We start from the raw sequence: 24,972 nt of genomic DNA, 5'->3' as shown, positions 1-24,972 counted from the left end.
GTTGAAGAAAGTATATCAGTTTGCCCCTAAAATTAGGAAACATTTGTATTTATTTAAATTTGTTTTACATAAAATAAGTTTGAAGAAAAATCTTAAATGTTTACGAATTCACTGTAGGTGTGCTATAGATCTGTTTAGGTGTTGGCGCCATCTATTTTATTTGGAACTTTCTTTGACTTTGGATGTCCGTTTTATTTGCCTCTCGAAGCGTTATTGTGATTGATAAAGTAGAGGGCAGTGAAAAAAAGAGGAAGACCGTGGACAAAACGTGTTGACACAGTGGCTGCCCCAACAGGCTCAAAGGTTACACTTGTGAGGGTGACACCGGGTCAGGCAGCGTTGCCTTCTCTTGTCCGTGGACATGGGCTCTCTGTGAGTGCGCCGGAAGTGAGACTGTACCTAACAGAAACAGTATTATTCCTAGTGTGTAAGGAAAAGTAAGATGGAATGAATTTTTACTAATTTAAATGTAATATAATATGTATTCGATAAATGTTAGCATCTTTGACCTACATTTCAACAATCTGTGTAATTGTTAAGATGTGTAGTTAAAGTTAGATTGCAGTCAAATGAATCAATTCCTTAATTAAGTAAATAGAACCATTATATGCCATACATCCACGGTCTTTCCCAAAGTAATATTAATTTGTTCAAAACAACATATATATTTAAAAGCACCAACTTTTTAAATTAAGGACAAAATTAGATGAAACTTACATTCCACTTTTTTTTCTTCAGACAGTGCCTTAAGATGAGTGTTGATTTGTTTGTGAGTTTTCAGATGTACCCTTTAAATAGCTACTGAGAGTCGCTAATACACTGCACTGGCGCCATCTATTGGTACTCAGCATCTCAGAGAGACACTACATTTCCACAGTTACTGATTATTACAAAGAAGAAATCTTCGTTTTATGACCCAATGTGAAGCAGGATAAATGAATTGTGTCATTTATCATACAAAAAAATCACTTTACAAGCTTTTAAATCATACATTTCTAATAATAAATTAAAATTTAGAGTAAATTATCATCTTTATTCTTAATAAAGAATTCCACACATACTCATACCCACTGCACGGTGTTTGTATTTGTGTGGATAACCAGTCAAATCTTCAGTGAAAAAGTTGTGTTTTCTTCACCATTATCTTTAAGAATGTGTTTCCAGGGGTTCAAACAAGATGCTTTTGCTACACATTTTAAAACCCAGTGTCGTTTGTGAGCAGGGATATAATCTGATGCAGAATATGAAGGGAATGTTTGTGCATTTCTACCAGTTTCTAGCCGACTTGTCAAGATAGCAGTAACTGAAAAGTGAAAGCTGAAAGAAGGACTAGTAAAGTCCTGAACGCCTGACCTTGGGCACAAATGTTCGTTGCTAAAAAAGAAAGAAAGTAAGAGAAGAGAAAAAGCTCCTGGATATTTTGGTATTAGTGAAATATTTATGAAATGTAAAGAAGAGAAAAAGTATTATATTCGCATTGGGAATTTAAATTTACTTAAAATCTTGCTACAGGTATACATTCATCAATATAGTCATTGGCGATTCATTAATATAAAAAGAGTCTCTGAGGTTTTGTTTTCCAGTGGGAAGCAGTATTCAACATTCCATTTCCTCTGAAACATGATTGGTGGATTGATTTAGATAGATAAAAAGGTAGGTAGGTAGATAGGTAGTTCATTTTGTGTGGGATCATATTGTTGGTAATCATTTGTCAGTTCCCTACAATCTGTCATGTAGATTGTAGAATCTCTGTTTCTAAGATGATTTTTGCTGTGCATCTGGTCCTTTCCTTGGGTATATAATCTGCAATATTAATTTGTGCTTCTTACTTTTCAACAATAATTGCAATCTACTGTTTGTTTGCTATTTTATGTCCCAATATTCAAGAAAAATATTATAATTCATTATGGCCTAAAACATTAATAATACTCAAAAGTTAGAATATGACTTCTTATCATAGTTTACTGACATTCTTACCTCTCTGTTGTTCTCCCCTCTCCTCCACCGCCGTGCCTCCTCCTCCAGGCTCAGGTAAGCATTTTGAACTCCAAGCTTCATATTAAAGAACTGTGTTTTGCTTTGTTTTGGTCCGTTTTGTTTCTCCGTCATTGTCTTCTACTTTTACTGGACGAGAAACACCACATTCTCCATGACATTTTTGTTCTGCAGCGGTTCCCTGACTTACGTTGTCTGGCACGGTCGATCGTGTCCTCTCATTTCACTCCGGGGTGAGGTCAAGGGCTTAGGGAGAAAGAACAGCCTTCGTTTGTTGACAAAGCAATGACACTCCTATGAATGCTCTCAGGCTTTTCTAAGGGAGAGGTGAAAGGGGAAAGTGGGCTGAAAAGTCAGTGGGTGGAAATTGTTCTGAGCTAATTTAGAGTCACTCCAAGGTAGTGGGTTAAAAAGGAAGTCATCAAGAGATTAGGCACCTTGTTCCCCCTCGGATTGTTTACTGCCCCAAAGCTATTGAGTAATGCTTTCCCATGAGGTATTTGGTCTAACTTTAATACAGGGCCCAATAGTGAAGGGGACCATCTGACAAGCATTGAGGTTATTGCTCCAATGGGGTGTCTTTTTATCCCCCTTTGGAATGGACCCCTTTCTTCACTTGCCATGCGTAATTAGTCCACGAAAATTTGCAAAGTTGAAGTAACGTCTGCAAAGGACTGCTTAATTTACCCTTTCAGTAATTAGTTCAATAAAGCAGTCACAAATTATAATGTGTGCTTATGTATTTGTACTAACTGGGAAATAGGTTATTATAAAAATATTGTAAAAGTCATTCTCCCTTAATGGTGGAGTTGAATCTGTTTCCCTGGGTTGTGGGCAAATGTTTTTCTCCAGGGAGATAAGAGAATGATTGGCTCCTTGTTCCCCAAATCCTGCACTTAAACATGGCGTTGGAAGTCCTTGTGGACAACAGACACAAACAAGTGTGCTCTATTCTGTGTTCCTCTCACTGCTGCTGGGTTGTAACTGTGTGACCCGGGGCCTATTTCAGATCTCACTTCCAAGCCCACAGTGATGGAAGATTGCTTTTAAGGGGTGGGGGTGTGCTTTATTGTATATTATGTATGCATCAATTTAGTTTAATGTATGGAACACAAAAACGTGCATCTCCTCATATGTAACTTTTAGAGGAGAAAGACTGCATTATGTTTATTTGGGAGACAACTACTTTTAGATGCTCACTGAGTTCATCCAGCCATTAGTAAATAGAGCTATTTTCGATGCCTAAGCTGTGAACAACCTGGGCTAAAAAATGGAATCCCGCTAAACTAAAGTTGCATAAACACATGGTCCAGGAAATGACAATCGGGTCAGCGCAGGAAAAGTGCACGAACCTGATGTGACTCGGTGGGTCAGATCTACCCTTGCAGCGGAGCTGCAGAATGTAACACAGGGAGCCCTGGGCTACGATGCACATGGTCAGCAGTTCGAGGCCACCAGCAGCAGCTCTGACAGCGAAAGACTGGGCTTTCCACTGCAGGGCACCAGGTACAGCCTTGGAAACCCACCCTCAGGGGGCCGCCGTGAGTCAGCACTGACTTGCCCGCAGTGAGCTTGGTTTTCTGGCTCCCTGTTCACTAGCCAGCAGACCGTCTAGAGGTTTCGTTGTATGGGGACCCTTCAGAAAAATCACGGGACGATTCCTCTATCTTGTCCTTGTTCTTTTCTGTTAACTTTTTGAAGCTTCTTTGTGTGACCCTCTCAGAAGCATGAATAATAAAGGAGAGGAATGAAAGATGTCACACGAGACTTTGCCGATGTTATTCTCTGTCAGTCTCGCCCTCGCTCGCTTAGGGTCCCCGTAGATGTTCATAGCGAACCTGGTGTGTTTCAGGTGTATGAGGTCGTCCCGTGCCACAGCGACTGCAACCAGTACATATGGGTCACAGAGCCCTGGAGCATCTGCAAGGTGACCTTCGTGAACACGAGGGAGAACTGCGGAGAAGGCGTGCAAACCCGGAAAGTGAGGTGAGGCCACAGCAGTTACACAGAGAAGCAAGTACACCGCCATCTTTCAGCTTCACAAGCGACACCTGGAATGCACCTTCCTCCCAAATCTCTGGCCCCAGTTCTATTTGGAAGGAATCTGGGTTCCAGGGAAAGGCTAAGGCGACGCTGTCCATGAGGCAGCTCAGGTCCGTCTGGCCCTTTGCAGGGTTGCCAGCAGTAGCATCCGCTTGCCGGGAAAGCCCTGTTTTTTTGTGTGTTAATGCAGGAAGTGGGCCTTCAAGACACCCTTGACAGGAGGGAGCAGTAGTTAGAAACCATCAGCTGCTCTGTGGAAGAAAAATGAGGCTTTCTATTCCCACAAAGATTTGCAGTCTCAGAAAGCGCAGGAGCAGCTCTTCTCCGTCGCTGTGGGTGACAGTGGACTCAATGGCAGTGTGATATTGCTAAATTCATGCTAATGGTCCCCTGGTGTGAGCACCGGCCTCTTTATATCAAGCTGGCTAATTTTTAATATTCCCCACCCCCTCCAGGTAGTCTTCCTGAAACCCTACGCTAGCTAGGGCCTGCCATATGTTGTTCTATAGCTGCTTGCTCAACATGGGGGGCTGTCACACTGAATGCAAACCAGTTCAAATCAACTAAAATTGCAGATGCATTTCCTCAGTTGCACTAGCCATGTTTCATGTATCGAGCAGTCATGTGTGGCTAGAACCTATCCTTTGACTAAGTTGGTGAAGAATTCCATCATCACAGAATGTTCTCTTAGCTAGTGCTGTCACACACAACTTCCTGTGTATCTCTCCTTGAATTAAGAAGATCATTGCCTGTGGGTCATCTTCATGAAACTCTTGGCCGATGGGAACTCTGTAACATCACAGAGCTCCCTCAAACCTAACACAAATGCACTTGTTCAATCTGCCGTGTAGCCCTGCCAGAGGGTCTTCCAGCACACGCGTCATCTTGTTTCTGACTTACAGTGGCCCTGTAGAGAGGACAGAACTGCCTCTTAATCTTCCCAGGGCTGTAAATCTCTATGGAAGTTACGTGTCACATCTTTCTCTCACAGAGCAGCTTGTGGGTTCCAACCCCCAACCATGTGGTTAGCCCCCAGGACTTGAACCTCCTTGCTTGAGTGCTCCTTCAGATTGTTTTACAAAGCAAACACCGCTGCATTAAGTCGATTCCAATCCAGTAAACGCACTGCCATTGAGTTGATTCAGAGTCACAGTGACCACAGCAGTTCTCAACCCGTGGGTCATGACCCCTTTTGGGGTCGAGCGACCCTTTCACAGGGGTCGCCCGATTCATCATCATCACAGTAGCAAAATTACAGTTATAAAGTAACAACAAAAATAATTTGATGGTTGGGGGTCACCACAACCTGAGGAACTGCATTAAAGGTTTCTGAGGCTGTAAAGCTTTGCTAGAGCAGCTAGCCTCATCTTTCTCCATGAAGCAGTTGGTGAGATTGAACCTCCAACCTTTTAGTTAATAGCTCAACACACCTGCAAGTGCCACTGTGAAACAAGTGCACGAGCTTTTGTTACCTCAATTTTACAGATCAGATTCAGAAGTACTAAGTGACTTACCAAGCCTAGGAACCTGATATCCTGGCCAAGTTAGAGTTCAAAGGCAATCGTTCCATCACTGTTTGTACTAGAGCTGTTTCCATTTACCTTGTTCTGTGTCACATGGTAGGCAAGCACAGAAACATCCCGCACCTAATAACCTACGTTGTGAAGGTCATTCTCACCTATAACCGAGCTTTTCTTTTCTGTTTCATTTTAAGATTCATATTTCTTCAATTGTTTCAATAGAAAAGAACAAAATTACTTCTGTGTCATATAATCTGTGCATGTACACCTGTCAAAGATTGGATTTTCAATAGAAAATAATTCCTGTTCCTTTTTATAAAAAGGAAAAAGACTGAGATGCTGGTTCCCACCATTCTCCTTCAAAGTTAGGATTTCTTCTTCAAAATTTAAAAGATATTTTTCTTGCATTTGGAAGTAGATCAGATTGTTCTTTTATTAGTTAAAAATAAAAAATTGTGATGAAATGTCTGCTGCTTTAGAGCTTTCCCTTCCACTGTACATGTGCACATTGTTCCTTCTGGTTTTGCATGGTCGATACATACTTCCAGTGTTTCCAACAAAGAAAGTAACCTTTCAGATCAATTTATGTTTTCAGTAAACATCAGTAATGCAAATAGAGAAAAGAGAAGGTCACTATTGATTGTGAACTCTAATAATGTTCCTGTTTTTTACTGATTGAGTAGTGCCCCGCCCTAATCTCATCCTCTGCTAATTAAGGTCAAAATGTCCTGCTTCGATGCAAACATTGAAAACATGCAGTAAGATCAGCCTGTAAGAGAACAGGTTTCAATTTATCCGACCTCGTTCTTCCTTTCAGGATGTTTAGTTTAGAATTGGGAGGGAGAGTGGTCTGTCCTGGTCGGATACGGTATCTGATCACTGGCATTGTTTAGAATTGTCAGCACATGGTGATTTAAAAACTAGCAAACAAACAAACAAAACAGAGGATTTGGTTGGTTTAGTGTTGCTTTTGCTTCTCTCCATAGACTGTACACTCTTATTGCTATACGTGGTGGCACTGTAGGCTCAGTTGCTAATCTGAAGGTTGATGGTTCAAAACTACCAGTCATTAAGTGGGAGAAAGATGGGGATTTCTGCTTGCATAAAGATTTACAACCCTGAGGTCAACAGACAAACTACTTATAGGCTTTTCTTTTTAGTGTTGTTGTTGTTGTTGTTGTTGTTGTTATTGCTTTTGTTTGTTTTCTTTCGTTGCTTTGTTTTTCTCTGCCTTGTTTTTTGTGCTTATTATTGTCTCTGCATGTCTACCTAGATAATATAGGTGGGATAAACAATCCAGAGGAGAAAACAACACACCAACACTTCTGCGGGGACACAGGAGAGGAGCAGGCAGAGGAAAGAAAGGGGCTGTCACAAGGGAACAACAAGTGATCTGAAATTGATGGCAAGGAGGGCATAGGATGCCTGGCAGGGCTAGATCAAGGGCATTGTAGCTGGGAGGAATTACTGAAACCCAAATGAAGGCTGAGCATGATAGTGGGACAAGAGGAAAGTAAAAGGAAATAGAGGAAAGAACGCGGGAGGCAAAGGACATTTATAGACGTCTAATACAGGCATGTACATATGTAAATATATTGATATATAGTGATAGGGAAATATCTGTGTATATATATTTATAGGTTTAGTACTAAGGTAGCCCATCTGGACATTGGGCCTCTACTCATGTACCCCCTCAATGCAAGAACACTTTGTTCTAATAACTTGGCATTCTGTGATGCTCACCTTCCTGACACAACCACTGAAGACAAAATGGGTGCATAAGCAAATGTGGTGAAGAAAGCTTATGGTGCCTGGCTATCAAAAGAAATAGCATCTGGGGTCTGAAGGCTTGAAGATAAACAAGCAGCCATTAGGCTGAGAAGCAACAAAGCCCACATGGAAGAAACACACAAGCCCATGTGATCATGAGGTGTCGATGGGATCAGGCATCAGGCATCAAAGACCCAGAACCAAAAATCATATCAATGTGAATGAGGGGGAGCGTGGAGTGGAGCCCCAAAGTCCATCTGTAGGCAAGTGGACATTCCCTCACAGAAGGGTCACAAGGAAGTGATGAGCCAGTCAGGGTGCAGTATAGCACCGATGGAGCATACAACATTCCTCTACTTCTTTAATGCTTCCTCCCCCCCACTCTCATGATCACAATTCTACCTTACAAATCCAGCTAGACCAGAGGATATACACTGGTACAGATAAGAGCTGGAAACCCAGGGAATCCAGGACAGATAAACCCCTCAGGACCAATAATGAGAGGGGGGGATGCAGGGGGGAACCAATCACAATGATCTACATATATCCCCCTCCCAGGGGACGGACAACAGAAAAGTGGGTGAAGGGAGAGAGCAGTCGATATAAGACATGAAATTTTTTTTATGAATTATCAAGGGTTCATGGAGGGGGGGAAATGAGCTGATACCAAGGGCTCAAGTAGAAAGACAATGTTTTGAAAATGATGGCAACATATGCACAATGTGCTTGACACAATGGATGGAAGTATGGATTGTGATGAAACCTGTATGAGCCGCCAATAAAATGATTTTTAAAAAGATTTACAGCCCTGGAAACCTTCCGTACAGTTGCTAGGAGTCTAATTGCCTCACTCAGTGGGATGGAATTCGGTTGGGATTGCAATACTGTGCTGAATCTCCGTACCCATCTTTTACCCTCCACTTGGTTCCCCACCATGTATTTCTAATGCAGTTTAATTTCCCACAACATAATTCTCACTCACATGAAACGGAGAAAGGATGAGAAATTTTGAAAAGCAAATGAATTTGAAAGTTCTTTCCCCTGGAGTTGAAACTGGATCTAGACATATACACATATATTCTAAGATGATAAAAAGACCATTGGTATTAGACAAAATAAAACCAATAAATAATTTGAATGTTCAACAATAATGACTTCTTAGTTAATTGAGACACATTCAGAAGATGAAATTGAAGTGTACTCATCAAAATTATATTGTAAAAGGAATAGCTGTTAACACAGGAAGATGTTTATAATGTATAGTAGATTCCTTATTAATTGGTACAAACAGTAAAAATTGCTTATTTTTAATGAAATGAAAACATATTTATAATTGTAGGTTAATGATTGTTATCTCTGAGTTATGGAAATATACAAATTGTATGCTTCTGATTTTCCTGGACTGAATATATTATGTGAATAATAAAATAATAATAATAATAAGTGAGAAAACTATTTTTATGTGAAACTTTATACATTTTAGGTGCCCAACTACTTAACCTAGCTTTGGACACCTTTTCTTAACTCTATCTCAATAGTTTACTGTTTTAAGTTAATCCTATTCATTGTGTTAGCATCTGACCTGAGTGCAATGGCTTTTTGCAGCAAAGTAAGTTTTTGAGCATTGAGCTAGCCCATTACCTTCCCATAGCTTCCTTAGTAAACTACAGTCAACATAGCATTGGTTTTAATGCTGAAAATAGAACTTTTTCTGAGAATCCAAAAGTCTCCCAAATAAATTTATAATTTCATTATTGTTTCAAGAATTAAATCATATACCTATGCACTTCTGCTTTTTTGTGATTACTTTTTATACATGTATCTAATCTATTTAAAAATGCGTAAGTGAATATTTATGTGGACGTTTTTCAGTCTACAAGCCCAATTAAGACATGTAAGCCCAGCTTTGCGATCTGAATTTCCCCAAAGAAAAATGGTATTTCACTTAAATGTGACTGCACTCGATAGGTAGAGCAGATTTATAAAGATGCAATGTCTCAACTCACTGTAAATCCATGAGAAAAGTTGGGATTTTAGATATAATTGCTAATGTAAGTCAGCTGACAGCTTAAAGCAGTGCGTTGGGTTTGAGAGGCTTAAGAGCTCAATCTTCCTTTTTCATCTCATGAGATGCCGTTCCCTTCCAAGCCCATTAATTTGGTTGACCTGCTTAGAGATAGATGAGGGATAAACTTGTTCACCTCTACTAGAAAATTGCCCACAGATGTTATTAGCTCCAATGAAAAAAGAAGTCAGGTACCAGTCACCTTACTTAGCTACCCAAGAAATAAGTTAAAAAAAAACCTTCACAAATACTTAGAACAGAAGAAAACTGAATGCAGTATTTGAATTCTGCTACTAATCTAACTAACAATACAAAATATTTCAAAATACAGGAAGATTCTGTCAAAAAAAATACACTGCACAGTGTTCAAACAGGAAGGTCACTCGCAGATGCCAATTCATAATGAGCTGATAGGACAGGGTAGAACTGCCCCTGTGAGTTTCTGAGACGGGAACTGGTTACTGGAGTAGAAAAGCCATCTTTCTTCCTCAGAGCAGCTGCTGGTTTCAAACTGCTGATCTTGAGGGTCACAGCCTAATGCAAAAGCACTACACCACCAGAGATCCTCTCAAACGGGGAAAGATGTTTGATGCACAGAATGACTGCAAAAGCAGATAGATGATAGATAGATGATAGATAGATAGATAGATAGATAGATAGATAGATAGATAGATAGATAGCCAGCCCAAGCGGCATTGCATGTTTGGCATGGGACTGCAAACCCCAAAATCTTCCATCCCCCCCCCCAGCCACTCCATGGGACAAAGCTGAAGGTTGTCTACTCCCAAAAAGAATCACAGCTACGGAAACCTCATATAGGTTTCACTATAGGTCAGAATCTACTCAATGTCAGTGGATTTGGTTTTAGTTTATTGCAAACAGGCAGGGGCGGGGCGACGCTTCCACTATTACAATAGGAGAGAAAGACCAGGTGAATTTTGATTGAAGGCTGAAGCAGAGGTCAAGGGGGAGCAACCACACACCAGTCGCCGTGAATCTCATTCCAACTCATCGTGACATCGAGTATATCATAGGGTTGACAGTGATTGATTTTTCAGAATTAAACCTCCAAGACATTTTCTAAGGCACTTCTGGATGGATTCAGACCTGTTATGTGGTTAGAAGTTGGGATAACCTTTAGGAAGAAGAGTGAGGAAAATGTAGAGACCTTGCTCACTGGGAGGGGAGTTGACCATGAAGTTTGCCACTTGATTGCTTCACAGACGTGTGTTTTCCTCTAGGTGCATGCAGAACACAGCGGATGGCCCTTCTGACCATGTCGAGGATTACCTCTGTGACCCAGAAGAGATGCCTCTGGGCTCCAGAGAATGCAAACTGCCATGCCCCGAGGACTGCGTGATCTCAGAATGGGGTCCATGGACCAGATGTGCTTTGGTGAGATGATTGATAGGGAGTTAGCAGAATTCTTCTGCACTGATTCTTTAAAATAATATTAAGATGATAAGGAAATGCAAAGTAAGATCTGTCTGTGTGCCTTATTTTCCAAAGCCAGGCTTACTTTCTGGCCGTTACATAGCAAGATTATGTCACTTGAAGACAGTAGTATCTGCCTGACACTAGAACTCATTGCCATCTTGCAAGCGTTTTGTTCCTTCTCCATCATCCTGCCCCTAAAGATATACAATGTGTTTGGTTTGGTTTTTTGTTTTTTTTTGGGGGGGGACACTCATCAAACTGATAGTAGTAACATTAAAAAGAACAGATCTCTAGTAAAGGTTGTTTCACAGTGTCCTGTGATTAGCATTTGCTTTTGCTCAATCCATTTTACTCAAATGGTAGGAATAATCATTCACACGGTGTGGCTGCTGCAATCTGAGGCCTGCCATTAAACTGCTGGAGAACACGGGAAAGATTCTGAGCAGAAGAAAGAAAATGGTGCGCCCCTGAATCTGGTTTTCACACTGACCCCACGTCTCCTTGGGGGACTTAAAATCACACAAAGCTTCTAGATGTCAAATGCCAGTAGGGATTCTTCCAGGGACTCCAGAAAGAGAAGAGAGCCTTTCAACAGAGCCAGCTGCTGAGGCAGGCAGTTTAGCTTCCTCTTGAGCCCTATGTAGTGCTCTGATTTCCAAGCAGCGTCAAAGGCAGGGGAAGAACACATCTACTATGGAATTAATTTGCTCAAGTGCAATACAGGACAGATTTATGAAAGAGTTAATGTGCATATTTTGGAAGAATAAATTAATTTTCCATCTCAGTGTTAACGTTATTAAAGATAAAGCCTTGAAAACTCTATGGGGCAGTTCTCTGCCCTACACATCGGGTCCTAATGAGTCAGCACTGACTAGACAGCTCTGGAAGCCATTACTCTGGTGGTCTGCCCAAAAGACAATGGGAACAGAGAAGGAGACAGTTGTTCCAGGGCTCAAAAAGTCAGCGGAAGCTTGTCCTGCCACCTCTTGTCCTAAGAAGCCAAATGTTCCCAGAACCAGACTATGCCTGTAGGAGAATGACAGGTCAGGTTATGTAGGTGCTGAATTATGTTTATATGCATCTATAAAAGGCAACAAAAATTTCTCACCACTAGATGGTTATTTAAAATTACCCTTAACACAGTTGTGCTTCATGTCTAAGAGGTTATAATATAAAATGTATTACATAAATATATTATAATCTCTCTCATCACTCTACAATAATAAATATGATCATATGTATGTCTGTGTGTTTCTGTGACGTGTACTTGATTTATACACTAATGGGATCTTAGAGCTAGATGGGACATCCTTATCTCATTCAGCACCTTCATAAAGAAATTGGGCCCTAATGAAGTGAACTGACTTGTTCAAGTTAGCCTAGGGCCCAAACCTTCAAACTGCTGCTGCAGTGTACTCCCTAATACACTGGCTTTGTGTGTTCGGAGTGAGATTCACCCTTCTGAAGAGGTGTGCTATTCTTTGCAAGCCTTGCAATCAAAGCAGTTTCCGGCAGAGGTCAGCTGATCCCATCAGACAGCCTGCTGAGGAAGGAAAACCCTGCCCTGATGCTGTTGATAAGGAGCCCTGTAACCTGAACAAAAACTGCTACCACTACGACTACAATGTAACAGGTACGTGCAGAGCCCCCTGATCAGGGGTTAAAGGCCAAATTCCCTCTTTCCACTCCGATGCCCTCAGCAAGCGTGGCTCATCTCCAGCTAGACAGAGCTCTGTGTAGCACCAAGCCTTTGGGTCCCGCTGCTCACTCTTCAGGAAAGAATTGCTCATGAAGTGGCAGAACTGTGGATCTGTTTTAATTCTTAGTAAATACCGTGCTATGCGGAATGGTGACATCATGTAGACATTGGCCTTAAAATTAGATTGTGGATATGCAAGGCGATTTGATTTAAGACATTTTTCTACATTGGGATGGCACAAGCAAAAGATAATCTCTTTCCACAGTTATTCCACAGTTATCAGATTTATTGAAAGATCTGTCCTTTTATAAAAGATGTTTCATTACTGTAAGAGACATAGACAACAATTTGTAATGTATGATCAGTGCATTAACACGACTGGTCTGAGATGAACATGTGAGCAATCTTGAACTACCCAAAGAGTATGTGAGAAAGAAAAATAGATATGTTCATGTTATAGAAGCTACAGAGGAGAACATGGTATGTTTTTCAGGGGTAGAGGGAAAAGTCTTCACCTGTAAATTTGATTTTTTCCCCAAACCTCATCTAGTATGAGCAAGATATAAATAGAAAAGATCTCTTTAGCTCATTTAATCTGGGCAGTATAGATGCTTACTGTACTTTTTTTGTTTTGTTTTTCACAATTAAACAAACTTAAAACTACCACTCAGTCGTACACGACTTCCAGATTGGATTCGTGTCCCTTTTGAAATTTCCTTTGATAACACAAAGGAAATGGGCGGGGGGACATTCCCTGTAAGCTTAGATAGAGAGAGAAGATTAAATGCTTCTGCAAAGGGTGGATAGCTAGCTATATGTAAGCATGGCTAAACTGGTTGTGAAGAGAGTAAGTATGTATTTGAAAGCATTTCAAGTATTTGAGTGAAGCACATCGTGTTTTATTTAAATATAGCTACAGGGTTAAAATACTACCCATTGAAATGATTTCTGTTTTGTAAAACTGAAAGTATTTCTAAAATTCTCAGTGCTGCTATTCTTAGGAAAAGCGGGGGTTTTTTTAGGATAGCATTTGATTTTCCAGTCAAAGCCATTGTTCGATATCACCAAATGGCTCTGAAGATGGGCAAGTGGACATCTGCCTTCGAAAATAATCCCTGAAGCTGTGTTCAACCCCAGCAATTCCTTTGACTCCCGATATGTTCAAAGCTGGGACCCACATGTTCTGCATGTGGGATGATTGATCGTGAGGCTTAGGAAGCAGTTGTAAATTAAATATGGGATTCAGGTCATCAGAGCTTCAGATGAAATCTGTTTGTGCAGAGCCTTCTGTTCTGACGGGCTCGCTTTCTTTCAGACTGGAGTACGTGTCAGCTGAGTGAGAAGGCAGTTTGTGGGAACGGCATCAAGACCAGGATGTTAGATTGCGTTCGGAGTGACGGCAAGTCAGTTGACCTGAAATATTGTGAAGAGGTGGGTGGATGCTGTGTTATATCTTTGTGAGCAAATTCTTCCCTGATAATTTCCATTCATGCTGAGCCAAGTGACCTGTGCTGCAGAGAGCCCACTGCCAGCAGCTGTTTTCCTGCGCTGTTCACAGGCTGTTAAACACCCTCTTCCAAAGAGCCGGAGTCCACGGCATCTGATTTCTACACATAATTTCCTGTATTTTGTTCTGCTTCGAGCCCAAAGGTACGCTAATTAGCCTATTCTGGAAGAAATGCTTGGGGAACAATAAGTAATCAAGGTGAATAAAGGCAATAAATCTTAATCTGACTACTCGTCATGTTTTGTAATTTGTTGTGAATTTTGTACAGTGCCTGGGACACCTGCCAAGATACATCATTTATTCTCTCTGTTGCTAAACGTTGATCACATGTGGTTTGGTAGCAGATTTTGATATTAGGACCCTAATACCCAGCTGTGAGATTCTAAGTACTCAGATTTCGATAAGAAAGAGCTTGAAATCCACACAAAGGATAGGAGTCTTCCATTTTTATCTTTTGCAGACAGAGAATTGCAACTGTGAAATTTTAACATTTACCAATTGACAAAAGTACTGTCATCAGTTCTGAATATTATCTGATAAAATGTGAAGAAACATAATTCTTGGCCCAACTTAGTTTTCATGAAACTACACCTCCTATTGTAATTAGCTTGTCTCATTTCCATACTGCAAGAGCATTCACATTCCTAATAGGTTTTAACTCACCAAGTGTCTGAGCTCTCCTGGGTTCAATAGGAATTAAGCTAAGCAGAGGGAAGCCCTTGGTAGACATGGACTAGATAGACCAAGAGGAGCTGAAGCCCTCCATGCGGCACAGTAGATTTTGGCCACCAGTTTCGGTTTTGGTGTCCTGGAAGTTACTTCAAGCCCAGTTAATAGTTCAGACGCCTAAGGAAAAACTTGAGATGGAAATATTTTAATCCATTACCTCTATCACAAGACCCTAATTTAACTTGCTTGAGTCTCTTCTTTATAAACCAAGCTTCTATATGTGCTGAAAATGTCGTTGTTTACCTCATAATGTTTCTATTGTCATCTTCTAATTATATAATTAGATATTTCACACCTGAATTGCTTTTATTTTAAAACTAACAATACTGAACTGCTTTGGCCATTAGAAAAATATTACTAATGAAGAATTTCATGGTAATATACTGCCCAGATTTTGTGATTCTAATAGTTTTATATGTCTTTTTTTGTTGTTGCAAATATATGCATTGCTTTAACAGCTGTTGGAAATCGAAACCCAAATCATACAGGAACAGATTTAAACTATTTTAAATAGGTAGAGAAAATTGTATAATTAGCATTTTTAATGGACTTTGAGTAAAAACTTAGGAAATCAATAATTTTAATTATATTGGAGCCTGGACATATTTATCCTATGTGTAACTATAGCAATATTTGAATACTTCAATCACAGTTAGGGATTCCAACCACAATATTGTAGTGAATGTTGTCTGTAGGGGGAACAGTGCCACTCTACAGGAACTGGATTAAACAGTCCAAATTCCATTTTATACATCCAATAGACACAGTCGGATTTAAGAATAGCTCTGAGAAAACTATTTTTTTAATCAAAGGATTGACTTCATACCCATTAATACATGTCTCAAACCCTAGTTTCTCAAAACAGCAGTAGCTCATGCTTGCTGTTTCTCAAATGGTCAAAAGGAAAGAGGGTATTACTACCCAACGACGAGGAAAATCAGTTTTGAACCCACCGAGCACTTACATAGAATCTTTATCTTTGCTGTTTTCAGACATCTTCTTACCTCATAACTAGTCACTGGCCTCCCCCCTGCCTCCTGTTTTTTGATTTCTGAATAGATTTCTTTTAATTTATAAGATATATGTTTCAGCTGATGATAGATCAAAGCGAGAGAGAGTGTAAATCTAAGAAAAAAAGTCATACAGGATTAGTAGATCTTATGAGTAGATACTCAAAATAACTGGAAACAGACATCCTAATTAACTTTATACTGGAATAAATAAATCAGTATTAGTTGTGTTTTGTGATTCATACTCTCCATGAAGCTATTATCTATCTTAAATGTTATTATTGCTTTCATCTTAATATCTCAAGATTACTATCTCCAACTTCCTGTGACCCTGGCTTTATGATGTTTAATGAAGCGATACAGTAAAAGGCTTCACACCAAATACTTAGCTTTGTCAGGTCTGCAAGTGGAGCATGTAGTTCCTTCAGTAAAGGGCAGTTTGTTTAAAACAGATTTTTCTAGTATGTAATGCATTCTATCATTATACTTTTAAATCCTTTCTCTTACTCTTCAGCTTAATACATGTAGAAATAAATATCCCAAAGATATAATTATAGACATATATATTGATGATAGTCATATTTTTTAACTAATAGAAAAGCGCCTACTCATTTGTCCCTCATTTAGGGCAATGCAGCCAGTTTGAAGTATAATCCACATCTCCACTCTGCTAAGTTGAACTACTTGTTCTGTCTCTCTCACTCTTCCATCTACCTCCTTCCCCCAACATTGTATCCTGGTCCTCCGCGTTGGTACCAACAGACCTCTCTCTTCTTGCAGCTTGGCCTGGAGAATACCTGGCCGATGAACACATCCTGCATGGTCGAATGCCCAGTGAACTGTCAACTTTCCGACTGGTCTCCTTGGTCAGAATGTTCTCAAACGTGTGGCCTCACAGGTGCGTTTGTACCTTTCTCTTCATTCGGCTGGCTGTCAAGGAGCATGAAATAAATTGTCCCTTTTGCTGTCAGTCACACGAAAGTTGTCTTGAGAAAGGTTGGATTGGGTAGCTTTCTTTCCACCATATCTGCCTTCTTCGTCATGTCTTCTCGGGCACAATTCCTATGGTGTCTTTTCCCAGCATGCGTGTGCAATGTTCATATGTCATTAACAGTGCATGCCTTTACATCTTTTAAAGGAAAAATGATCCGAAGACGAACAGTGACTCAACCCTTTCAGGGGGATGGAAGACCTTGCCCCACTCTGATGGAACAATCCAAACCTTGCCTTGTGAAGCCCTGTTATCGGTGGCAGTATGGCCAGTGGTCTCCATGCCAAGTCCAGGTATCCCATCAGGAGATGCTGTGCTTGAATGTGTATTCTTTGTCTGCAATAACTCCGTTTCAGAAATATTTTTCCAGAGCTTGTAGATGTCAGAGTCTCTCCTAAAAAAGTCTAAGTGTCTTGCCATTTCATAGCTGTTTAATTAGTTTTGATTGAGAACAAAATCATTCCCTGCCCTGTATTTTTAAAAATGGTTGGGATACTGATTTATTTTCCTGAGAAATTGGTTGCTTGTCTTTGCCTAGAAAACAAACAAATTGCTCAGTGTATGCTTTAAAGTAATGTCCCCACGGGCTTCTTCCCTGGAGTTTCCAATGCTTTTCTAAGCGTCCATAAATCAAAATCCGTGGCACAGAGATGACTGTAAGTGATGAGCTTACTGATGAATGATTTTTCTGGTCTTAATTAGTTATTTCTTCCTGATTTCCAGGATGCCCAGTGTGGAGAAGGCACCAGAGCGAGGAATATTTCTTGTGTCGTGAGTGATGGATCTGTGGACGATGTCAGCAAAGTAGTGGATGAGGAATTCTGTAGTGACATTGAACCCATTCTGGATGGTAATAGAAAGATGGTTCTTGAGGAGACCTGCACGCAGCCTTGCCCAGGTAACAGCAGCAATAGAATCATCCACATGTACTTTCTCCCCAAGACGAGGGCCAAGTAGGGATTGCATAGATAATGAAAGTTCAGAGGTGTCCACAACTTTCTTATTTGGGAATAGCTATACCAAGTTGCCTCAGATTTCTGCCATTTGACTCACCATTTTGTTATGATTTCTTCAACAGGGAAATAGTAAAAGGTAAGTATCTACATTGGGGTAAACAACATTTATATTTTATCTCCGGTACCATATCAGCTGTGAAGTTCATTATGTCTGGTCTGGTAAATAGTAGCCAAGAATATAAGAAACATTACAAGAGATTTTTCATACTGGGAAAGGTAATTGCCTATAAAATGAGGGGCCCAAGTGAAAATATTGAAGGATGACTAATATTCTAATTGAAGCCTGATGTCCCTATTAGCTTTTCTGGAAAGGGAAAATATAGTATTTTAAGTAAATTTAGGAATCTTATAGGCAATGATGCTTAACCCACAAATATGTTTAGAAACCTTGTTTCCTATTCTGATTTTTGAAACATTTCTATGCCATTTAATAACATGTAATATTTAATATACCAAAGCTACAGAACCATTTCCACCCCCTTAGCCTTCATTAATATTCACATTTGTCACACACCCTGTAACCATTCCTGTTCTGTTTAGATACCTCAGTCACTTCTGACTCATAGCCATCTGTATCCAACCGACCAAAGCTGCCTGCTTCTGCACCGTTCTCGTCCGTGTGCGTTAGGGTCAAGCCCATCCAAAGTTTCAGTCGCTGTGTCGGACCTCCCTTCTTTGTCGGGGCTCCTCGCCTTGAGCAAGCCTGACAGACCAGGGACTGGTCCTTCCTAACATGGGCAGAGAATGTCTTGCCAGCTACTCATCTAAGGAGCGTTCTGGAAATAGCTCTTCTGAGACAGATTTGTTTGTTCTTTTGGCAGTCCGTGATACTTTCAATATTCTTCACCAGCAGCATAATTCAAACGAATCAACAATTCTTCGGTCTTTCTCCATCAGTAACCAGTTTTCACATGCATGTGACACAGTGGAAAAGACCATGCCTTCAGTCAGGTGCCACGTAGTCCTCAAAGTGCCATCCTTGCTTTTCAGTGCTTTGAAGAGCTCTTGTGCAGCAGATTCACCCAGTTCAGTGTTTGAGCTCTTCACTGCTACTTGCATGAGCATTGATTGTGGATCCAAGCAAGATGAAATTCGTGATAACGTCAATCTTTCCTCTGCTTACCTTGAAATTATCTACTGGCACAGTTGTGAGGATTTTTTTTCTCTTGACACTGAATTTCTATCCAGACTGAAAACTTTAATTCTTGATCTTGATAGGCAAGTGCTTCAAGTCCTCCTCGCCTTCAGCAGACAAGGTGGTGTCATCTGCTTACAGCAGATTGTTGATAACCCTTTCTCTAACCCTTCTTCACGAAGTCCATCTTCTCTAATTGTTTGCGACACATACAGATGGAATAAGTATGGGGAGGGGCACAAGTGTCTTGATTTTAAAGTACGTAGTAGTTCTCCCTTGCTCTGTTCACACAACTGCCCCTGCAGCCGTGTAAAAGTTCCTCGTGAGCACAGGTAGAGCTCTGGAGCTCTCATTCTTCTCAAGGCGATCTGTCGTTTGTTACAATCTGCACAGACACACACTTTTTCATAGTCAATAAAATACAAGTGAACTCCTTCCTAGTATTCCCTGCTTTCAGCCAAGATCCATTGGACCTCCACAATGATATCCCCTGTTCCATTCCATTTCTACATCCAGCCTGGACCTCTGGCCATGGACTACTGCCACCCATGTTGGAGGATCTTTAGCAAAAATTTACTTGCATGTGTTATCAGTGATGTTGTTCTATATTTTGTGCATTCTAGTGGGTCACCTTTCTTTGGATTAGGCACAAATATGAAACTTTTCCCATCGGTTGGTCAGGTAAAATCTTTCAAATGTCCCGACGAGTGAGTGCTTCCAGTGCTTTGGCAGCTTGTTGGACTATTTCCATTGGTGGTCCATCGATTCCTGCAGACTTGTGTTAGCTGATACCTTCCATGCAGCTTGGACTCGAGTGCGCTGAGTTCTTGCTCATCTGCTACCTCTTAAACTGGTTGTATGTTGACTACTTCTTTTTGTACAAGGACTCTCTATTCTGCCCATCTTCTTTTGGTGATCCCTGCATCATTCAATATTTTGGCCATAAGATCTTTCAATATTGCAACTCAAGGCTTGATTTTTTCCCCTCGGTTTTTCAGTTTAAGGTATGCTGAGCTTGTTCTACACTGTGGGGTGTCTAACTCGGTTTTTGCACATTCCAGTATCATATGTTACTTTGTCTTCTCTGGATGCCCTTTGGATTTTTGAATTTTTTATTTATTCTGCTCGTGTACCCCACCAGTTCTTCCATTTGCCTCAGCTGCTCCACCATAGGAGCGGGCCTCAGCCGCTCGGCTGACCTCCACTTTGCTCTTCTCTCTTCTCTTTTTACGGACCTTGTGCTTTTGCCCTGTATGGCGTGCTTGCTGTCGTCCCACAGAAACTCAGGTCTCCTGTTAGTATCTCCAGTGCTTCAAATCTGTTCCTGAGATGTTCTGGAAATTCAAGTGGGATGGACTCCAAGCCTTATTTTGACTCTCGTGGACTGGTTTCGATTTTCTTGCGCGTCATCTGGAGCTGATGTCTGAGCCACACAAGGTCTGTTCCACGGGTTTGCAGCTGCTAGACTGAGCATCGCCATCGTCTCTTCCCACAGATGTGGTCAGTTTTCTTTCTGTGTATTTCTTCTGGAAAAGTCCACTTGTATAGTTGTCGTTTGTATTGTTGAAAAAAGATATTTCTATGAAGACATCATTGGTGTTGCAAAATTCTATCATGCAATCTCCAGATTCAGATCTATCACCAAGGTCATATCCTCAAATACTGTTCCTTCCTCTTTGTTTGCAATGTTTGCATTCAGATCACCAGTAATTATCCATGCACCTTGATTTTTATGTGTCATAAATGTTGGACTGAAGATGTTTGAGAATTCTTCAATTTCTTCATCACTACCTTTCATGGTGCTCAATCTGCATATTAGTTGTACTGACAGGATTTCCTCATATATGGAGTGATATTATCCTATCACAGATAACAGTATACTTCAAGAAATGTCTTGCAATGTCCTTTTAGATATTTTTTTCAAATTTTCCATTCCTGGCCTAGTAAACCATATGACTGTCTAATTCAAGATGGCTGATCACAGTCCATTTCAGCTCAGTAATACCTAGAATATTCCTCTATATGCATGTTCTCTCATTTTTTACAATTTCCAATTGTCAACATACTTTCTTCATTCCAAGTGCCAGTTGTTTATAGATACTTGCAGCTGTTTCTTCTCGTTTTGAAATCATGTCCCATCAGCAAATGAAGGTCCCAAAGGCTTTACCCTATCCAGAGCGTGTGGGCCACTCTGCTTTGAAGTACTTTGCCCAGTCCTATTTGAGTGCACCTCGGTCTGAGGGTTCATCTTCTGGCACTCTATCTGACAGTGTTCTGCGGATGCTCATGAGTTTTTCAGTGACTGATTCCTTCGAAGTGGACAGCCTACTTCTTCTTTATAACCTGCTTTTAGTCCGGAAGCTCTGCTGAATCCTCATCACTTTGAATAACCCTGCTGGCATTGAAACACCAATGACGTGGCACCTAGCATCACAGCAACATGCCAGCCACCACAGTACAACAAACCAACAGACAACTGGTGGTACCACTCCTTACCACGAGCAATCACTCATTGTGGCTTAAATGTTATTAAACAATTGTGTTCCTAAAATACTATCATCCTCTGGGATGCCTTGCCAGGAGTCACCCTTATGTCTTGTCAGTAGAGCGTCTCCAAGGGAGTCAGCCAAGAGAGAGAGATAGTGCCTCCCGCCTCCAAGAAGGAAAAGACCAGAGTTCCCAGAATCCTTAGGGGAAGGCCATGCTCACACAGAAGCCTCAGTGGCTATGACCTGATTGACAGAGTAGACTCCACCCCTTCACTCTAAAGTCCCAAATTGACAAACAATAATATAACTACCACAGTATTGTAAAATTAGGTGGAGATTTTGATAATATTCTAGACAACATTAGCTCTCGGTCTAAAGAAAGCTGTAAATATCTTCTCTTTTTCCTCTCAGTCTCACTTTTCTAAAAGATATACTCTGCCCAATAGAGTGGCATTTCTGACCGGTGAAGTGGCAGTCAACCCTGCCAAAGCGATTGGCCATGAGAAAGGTAGAGCTCAACAAGTCTGTCTGGACCTCAGATTGGTTGAAGCTGATCAGGATGCATGACAGGCCAGCAGTCACACCCCTAGTCAAGCACCCAGTAGACATGCATATACGTACATGCTCACTAAAACCTTTAACTAAAATGTCCACGGCAGGAGGGTTCTAAATAGGAAGCATTTCCCACTCCTCACATGCTGGACATAACAACAGTACATGTGGTGCGATTCCAGCTAGCATGAAGGGGGTTTCTGAGGTGTGGGAAATGGTCTTTTTCTTATCTGGGGTCTTGGTCCCATGTGCATATAATTGGGTTTTAAAAATTGAGCTAGCTCTGTATTTCTGATAAGTGAGTATTTTTCATGTACATTATATGTCAATAAATCATGAATGAAATATGAGCAGGTGATTGATGATACTGAGAGGGAAAGTGGAGAGGATCCCTGTTACGGCCACAGCTGCGCCATCAGCTGGCCCAGCTCCGCTCCTCGGAGAAGAAACAGGAACAAAGCATAAGACCCAGTGTTCTTTCGCAGCCTGGGGTTTGAAGCCCTTTACTAAACTATGAATTACTGTAAATTCTGTGCATTCATTTGAATAGTGCCATGTGCTAATAATCCCCTTCACAATGATGACAAGGTTATGGTGATTTGAATCCATTATTTGTTGTCTCTTAGGAACAGGTGGTAACATTAACAAGTTCCCCTCAAGTGAGCGTTTACATATGATGTCATTCAGCAGTAACATCTGATCAGAAAATGAAAATACTGATAAGAACATATATGAGTGTATACACTCTTTTAAACATTAACTACAAACATTGTGTCTGTGTCCCCTGTTAGGATAGAGTTGAAATGATTATCTGGTTAAGTATGTATTCTCTGTAGGTAAGAGTATATACTACAGGGACTAATGCTAAGATGGGAAACTAGGCAGACATGCCGCGTAGACCCTCTACCACACACACGGGATAGCGAATGAAATATATGAGCGAGAGCCCGGCACCCTGTGTTTCAGAGGAAAGGCTATAGAAATGGATTACAGTAAATCCTGAGTAGGAGAGAATCTGAGCAAAAGTGATGAGAGAGGAAACAGATAGGTCAACTTGTTGGGTGGCTTGTGTGGAGCTGCAATGGGGAAGATTTGTAAGCAGCATTCAATTGAGACGGCAGCCTGGCACCTCTGTGGCAGGGAGTGAGAAAGGGAATCCTCTTATGTTCCCCATCCCAGCATGGTGGCTGTCAGGGTGCCAGCCCCCACTGGAACTCACTCAGTGGCCTATGACACCCACCACCCCAACTCCTATAAAGCTTCTACTCTACCTGAAATGGGGGCTGAGCCCTGGTGGATCAGACCCTCGTGTACCACCCCCACATTGGAAGCATATGAACTGTGCCTCATCAGAGCAGAACATGCAGCGCCAGGGCCCTGGCCACCCCGAAATGGGCAAAAATCCCTTCCATGACCAGTTAGATACATTCCCACTGCGCCCTAAAGACTTCTTGCCAGGAACAGGCACCCTAACCTCAGCCAGTACGAACTACTTCTAGATCCATCTAAACTGACCCTAACTCTACCTAGAACTGTTTTCCACACCCTCCACCCTCCCCACTATACCCTGTGAACTCCTTGGCTAGCAGAGATGCAGCACATACTGGGTGCCCTGGTGCTCAATTTTCTCTATTTGTTTGTTTTTCTTTCATTTCCCTTGTTTTCATACTTTATTTTTCTGATTACTTTTCTTCTTTTTTCTTTCCTCTGTTTCTTGTTTCCCACCCCCTCCCTAGTTTTGTTTATTTTCTTTCTTCCTTTCTTTTTCCATTCCCATTTCTTTCTTTCTTTCTTTGATTAAATTATTTTGTCTTGCTGCCATTTGCCTGCTTTCTCCCACTTGTTTTTATTCTTCATTCTTTTTGTAAAATGCCGTTTGTTTTTCTTGTTTGTTTGATTGTTTTCTTTTCCCCACATATCAGAAGACAGCAACTATGCCTACACAGCCCAGCCACACCTACATTCAGACAGCTTCACCTCTTGGGCAAGGGCTAATATCCACTCCTGTTCTACCTGATCAATAGACAGGAGCCAAATCAAGTGAACATACCCTTGGCTATGCTACAGCAACAGCAAACAAAGAACTGCACACACACAATAATATTCTTTATTATACAGCTAGTGATTGCCTAAGAACACATCAACAGTCATCAAATAAATACAAATAAAACATGCAACCATGTCTCCAAGATAAAAGATCATTTCAGTTCTCACAGAGCAGCAAGACAGAGTGACTCAAACAAGTGCCCACAACACGGAGCTAGAAGGCTCTTTGGAAGGAGAAGTGGCGTTGGAACTACCTGTGAGGAAGCCAAAAGAATGATGAGGAGGGACTTTAAACAGATGGGGTGAGTATCAAGAAAGATGTAAATGAAATAAAAGAAAACATAGGAAAAAATTAGAAAATTTCAAGAAAACACTACAAGAACAAAATGATAAAATATATGAAAACTTAGAAACCATGAAACACGGCAAGTAGAGAAGATTAGTACTAAGATTTTAGAAATAGACAAAGCATTGGAATGGCAAAGAGGTAGAATTGAATCGATGAAATTCATAAACTTGTGAGCTTGAAGACAAAGATCTCGAAATTAATCAGTGAAAAGAAGGAAAAATAGGAGAAAATGTAACAGTCTCGTGAGGAATAACAACATGATCATAATTTCTGAGCAGGATGAGATTTTTAAAGAAAAGAATATTGTCAAAGACTTATTGTAAGACAATTATCATCAAAGACAAGATATGCATCCAGGAAGCTGAATAAGCTCCAAACGAGAGAAACTCCTCAAAAAAATCACCAAGAGATAACAAAATCAAACATTCCCAAACCAAAGACGAGGAAAGAATCCTTAGAGCTGCTTGGGAAAAATTAAAAGTTACCTACAAAGGAGAATCAATGACCCAGCCCTGCTATCTCAGCAGAAATCATGGAGAAGCCAATGAGATAACATATATAAAGGTCTGAAAAAGGAATTGCAATCCAATAATTACCATATATACTCGTGTATAAGCCG

General features: G+C 40.8%; 1 protein-coding gene across 1 annotated transcript in view; it reads left to right on the top strand.

Moving 5' to 3' along the window:
* THSD7A (thrombospondin type 1 domain containing 7A) overlaps positions 1-24,972 on the top strand; it is a 283,581-nt gene that overhangs the window by 245,335 nt on the left and 13,274 nt on the right. Inside the window, exons 15-22 of the mRNA XM_004702825.2 lie at positions 2,026-2,031; positions 3,848-3,981; positions 10,635-10,788; positions 12,319-12,463; positions 13,845-13,960; positions 16,556-16,673; positions 16,914-17,059; positions 17,490-17,664. Of these exons, the coding sequence (XP_004702882.1) occupies positions 2,026-2,031; positions 3,848-3,981; positions 10,635-10,788; positions 12,319-12,463; positions 13,845-13,960; positions 16,556-16,673; positions 16,914-17,059; positions 17,490-17,664 (994 nt within the window). The remainder of the gene's footprint in view (positions 1-2,025; positions 2,032-3,847; positions 3,982-10,634; positions 10,789-12,318; positions 12,464-13,844; positions 13,961-16,555; positions 16,674-16,913; positions 17,060-17,489; positions 17,665-24,972) is intronic.

The sequence above is a fragment of the Echinops telfairi genome, unplaced genomic scaffold (genome assembly GCF_000313985.2).
Source record: "Echinops telfairi isolate 266 unplaced genomic scaffold, ASM31398v2 ScPeMD7_23;HRSCAF=83, whole genome shotgun sequence".
Taxonomy (NCBI): domain Eukaryota; kingdom Metazoa; phylum Chordata; class Mammalia; order Afrosoricida; family Tenrecidae; genus Echinops; species Echinops telfairi.
Note: the sequence above shows the minus strand (reverse complement) of the source record. Positions and strands in the feature narration are given on the sequence as shown.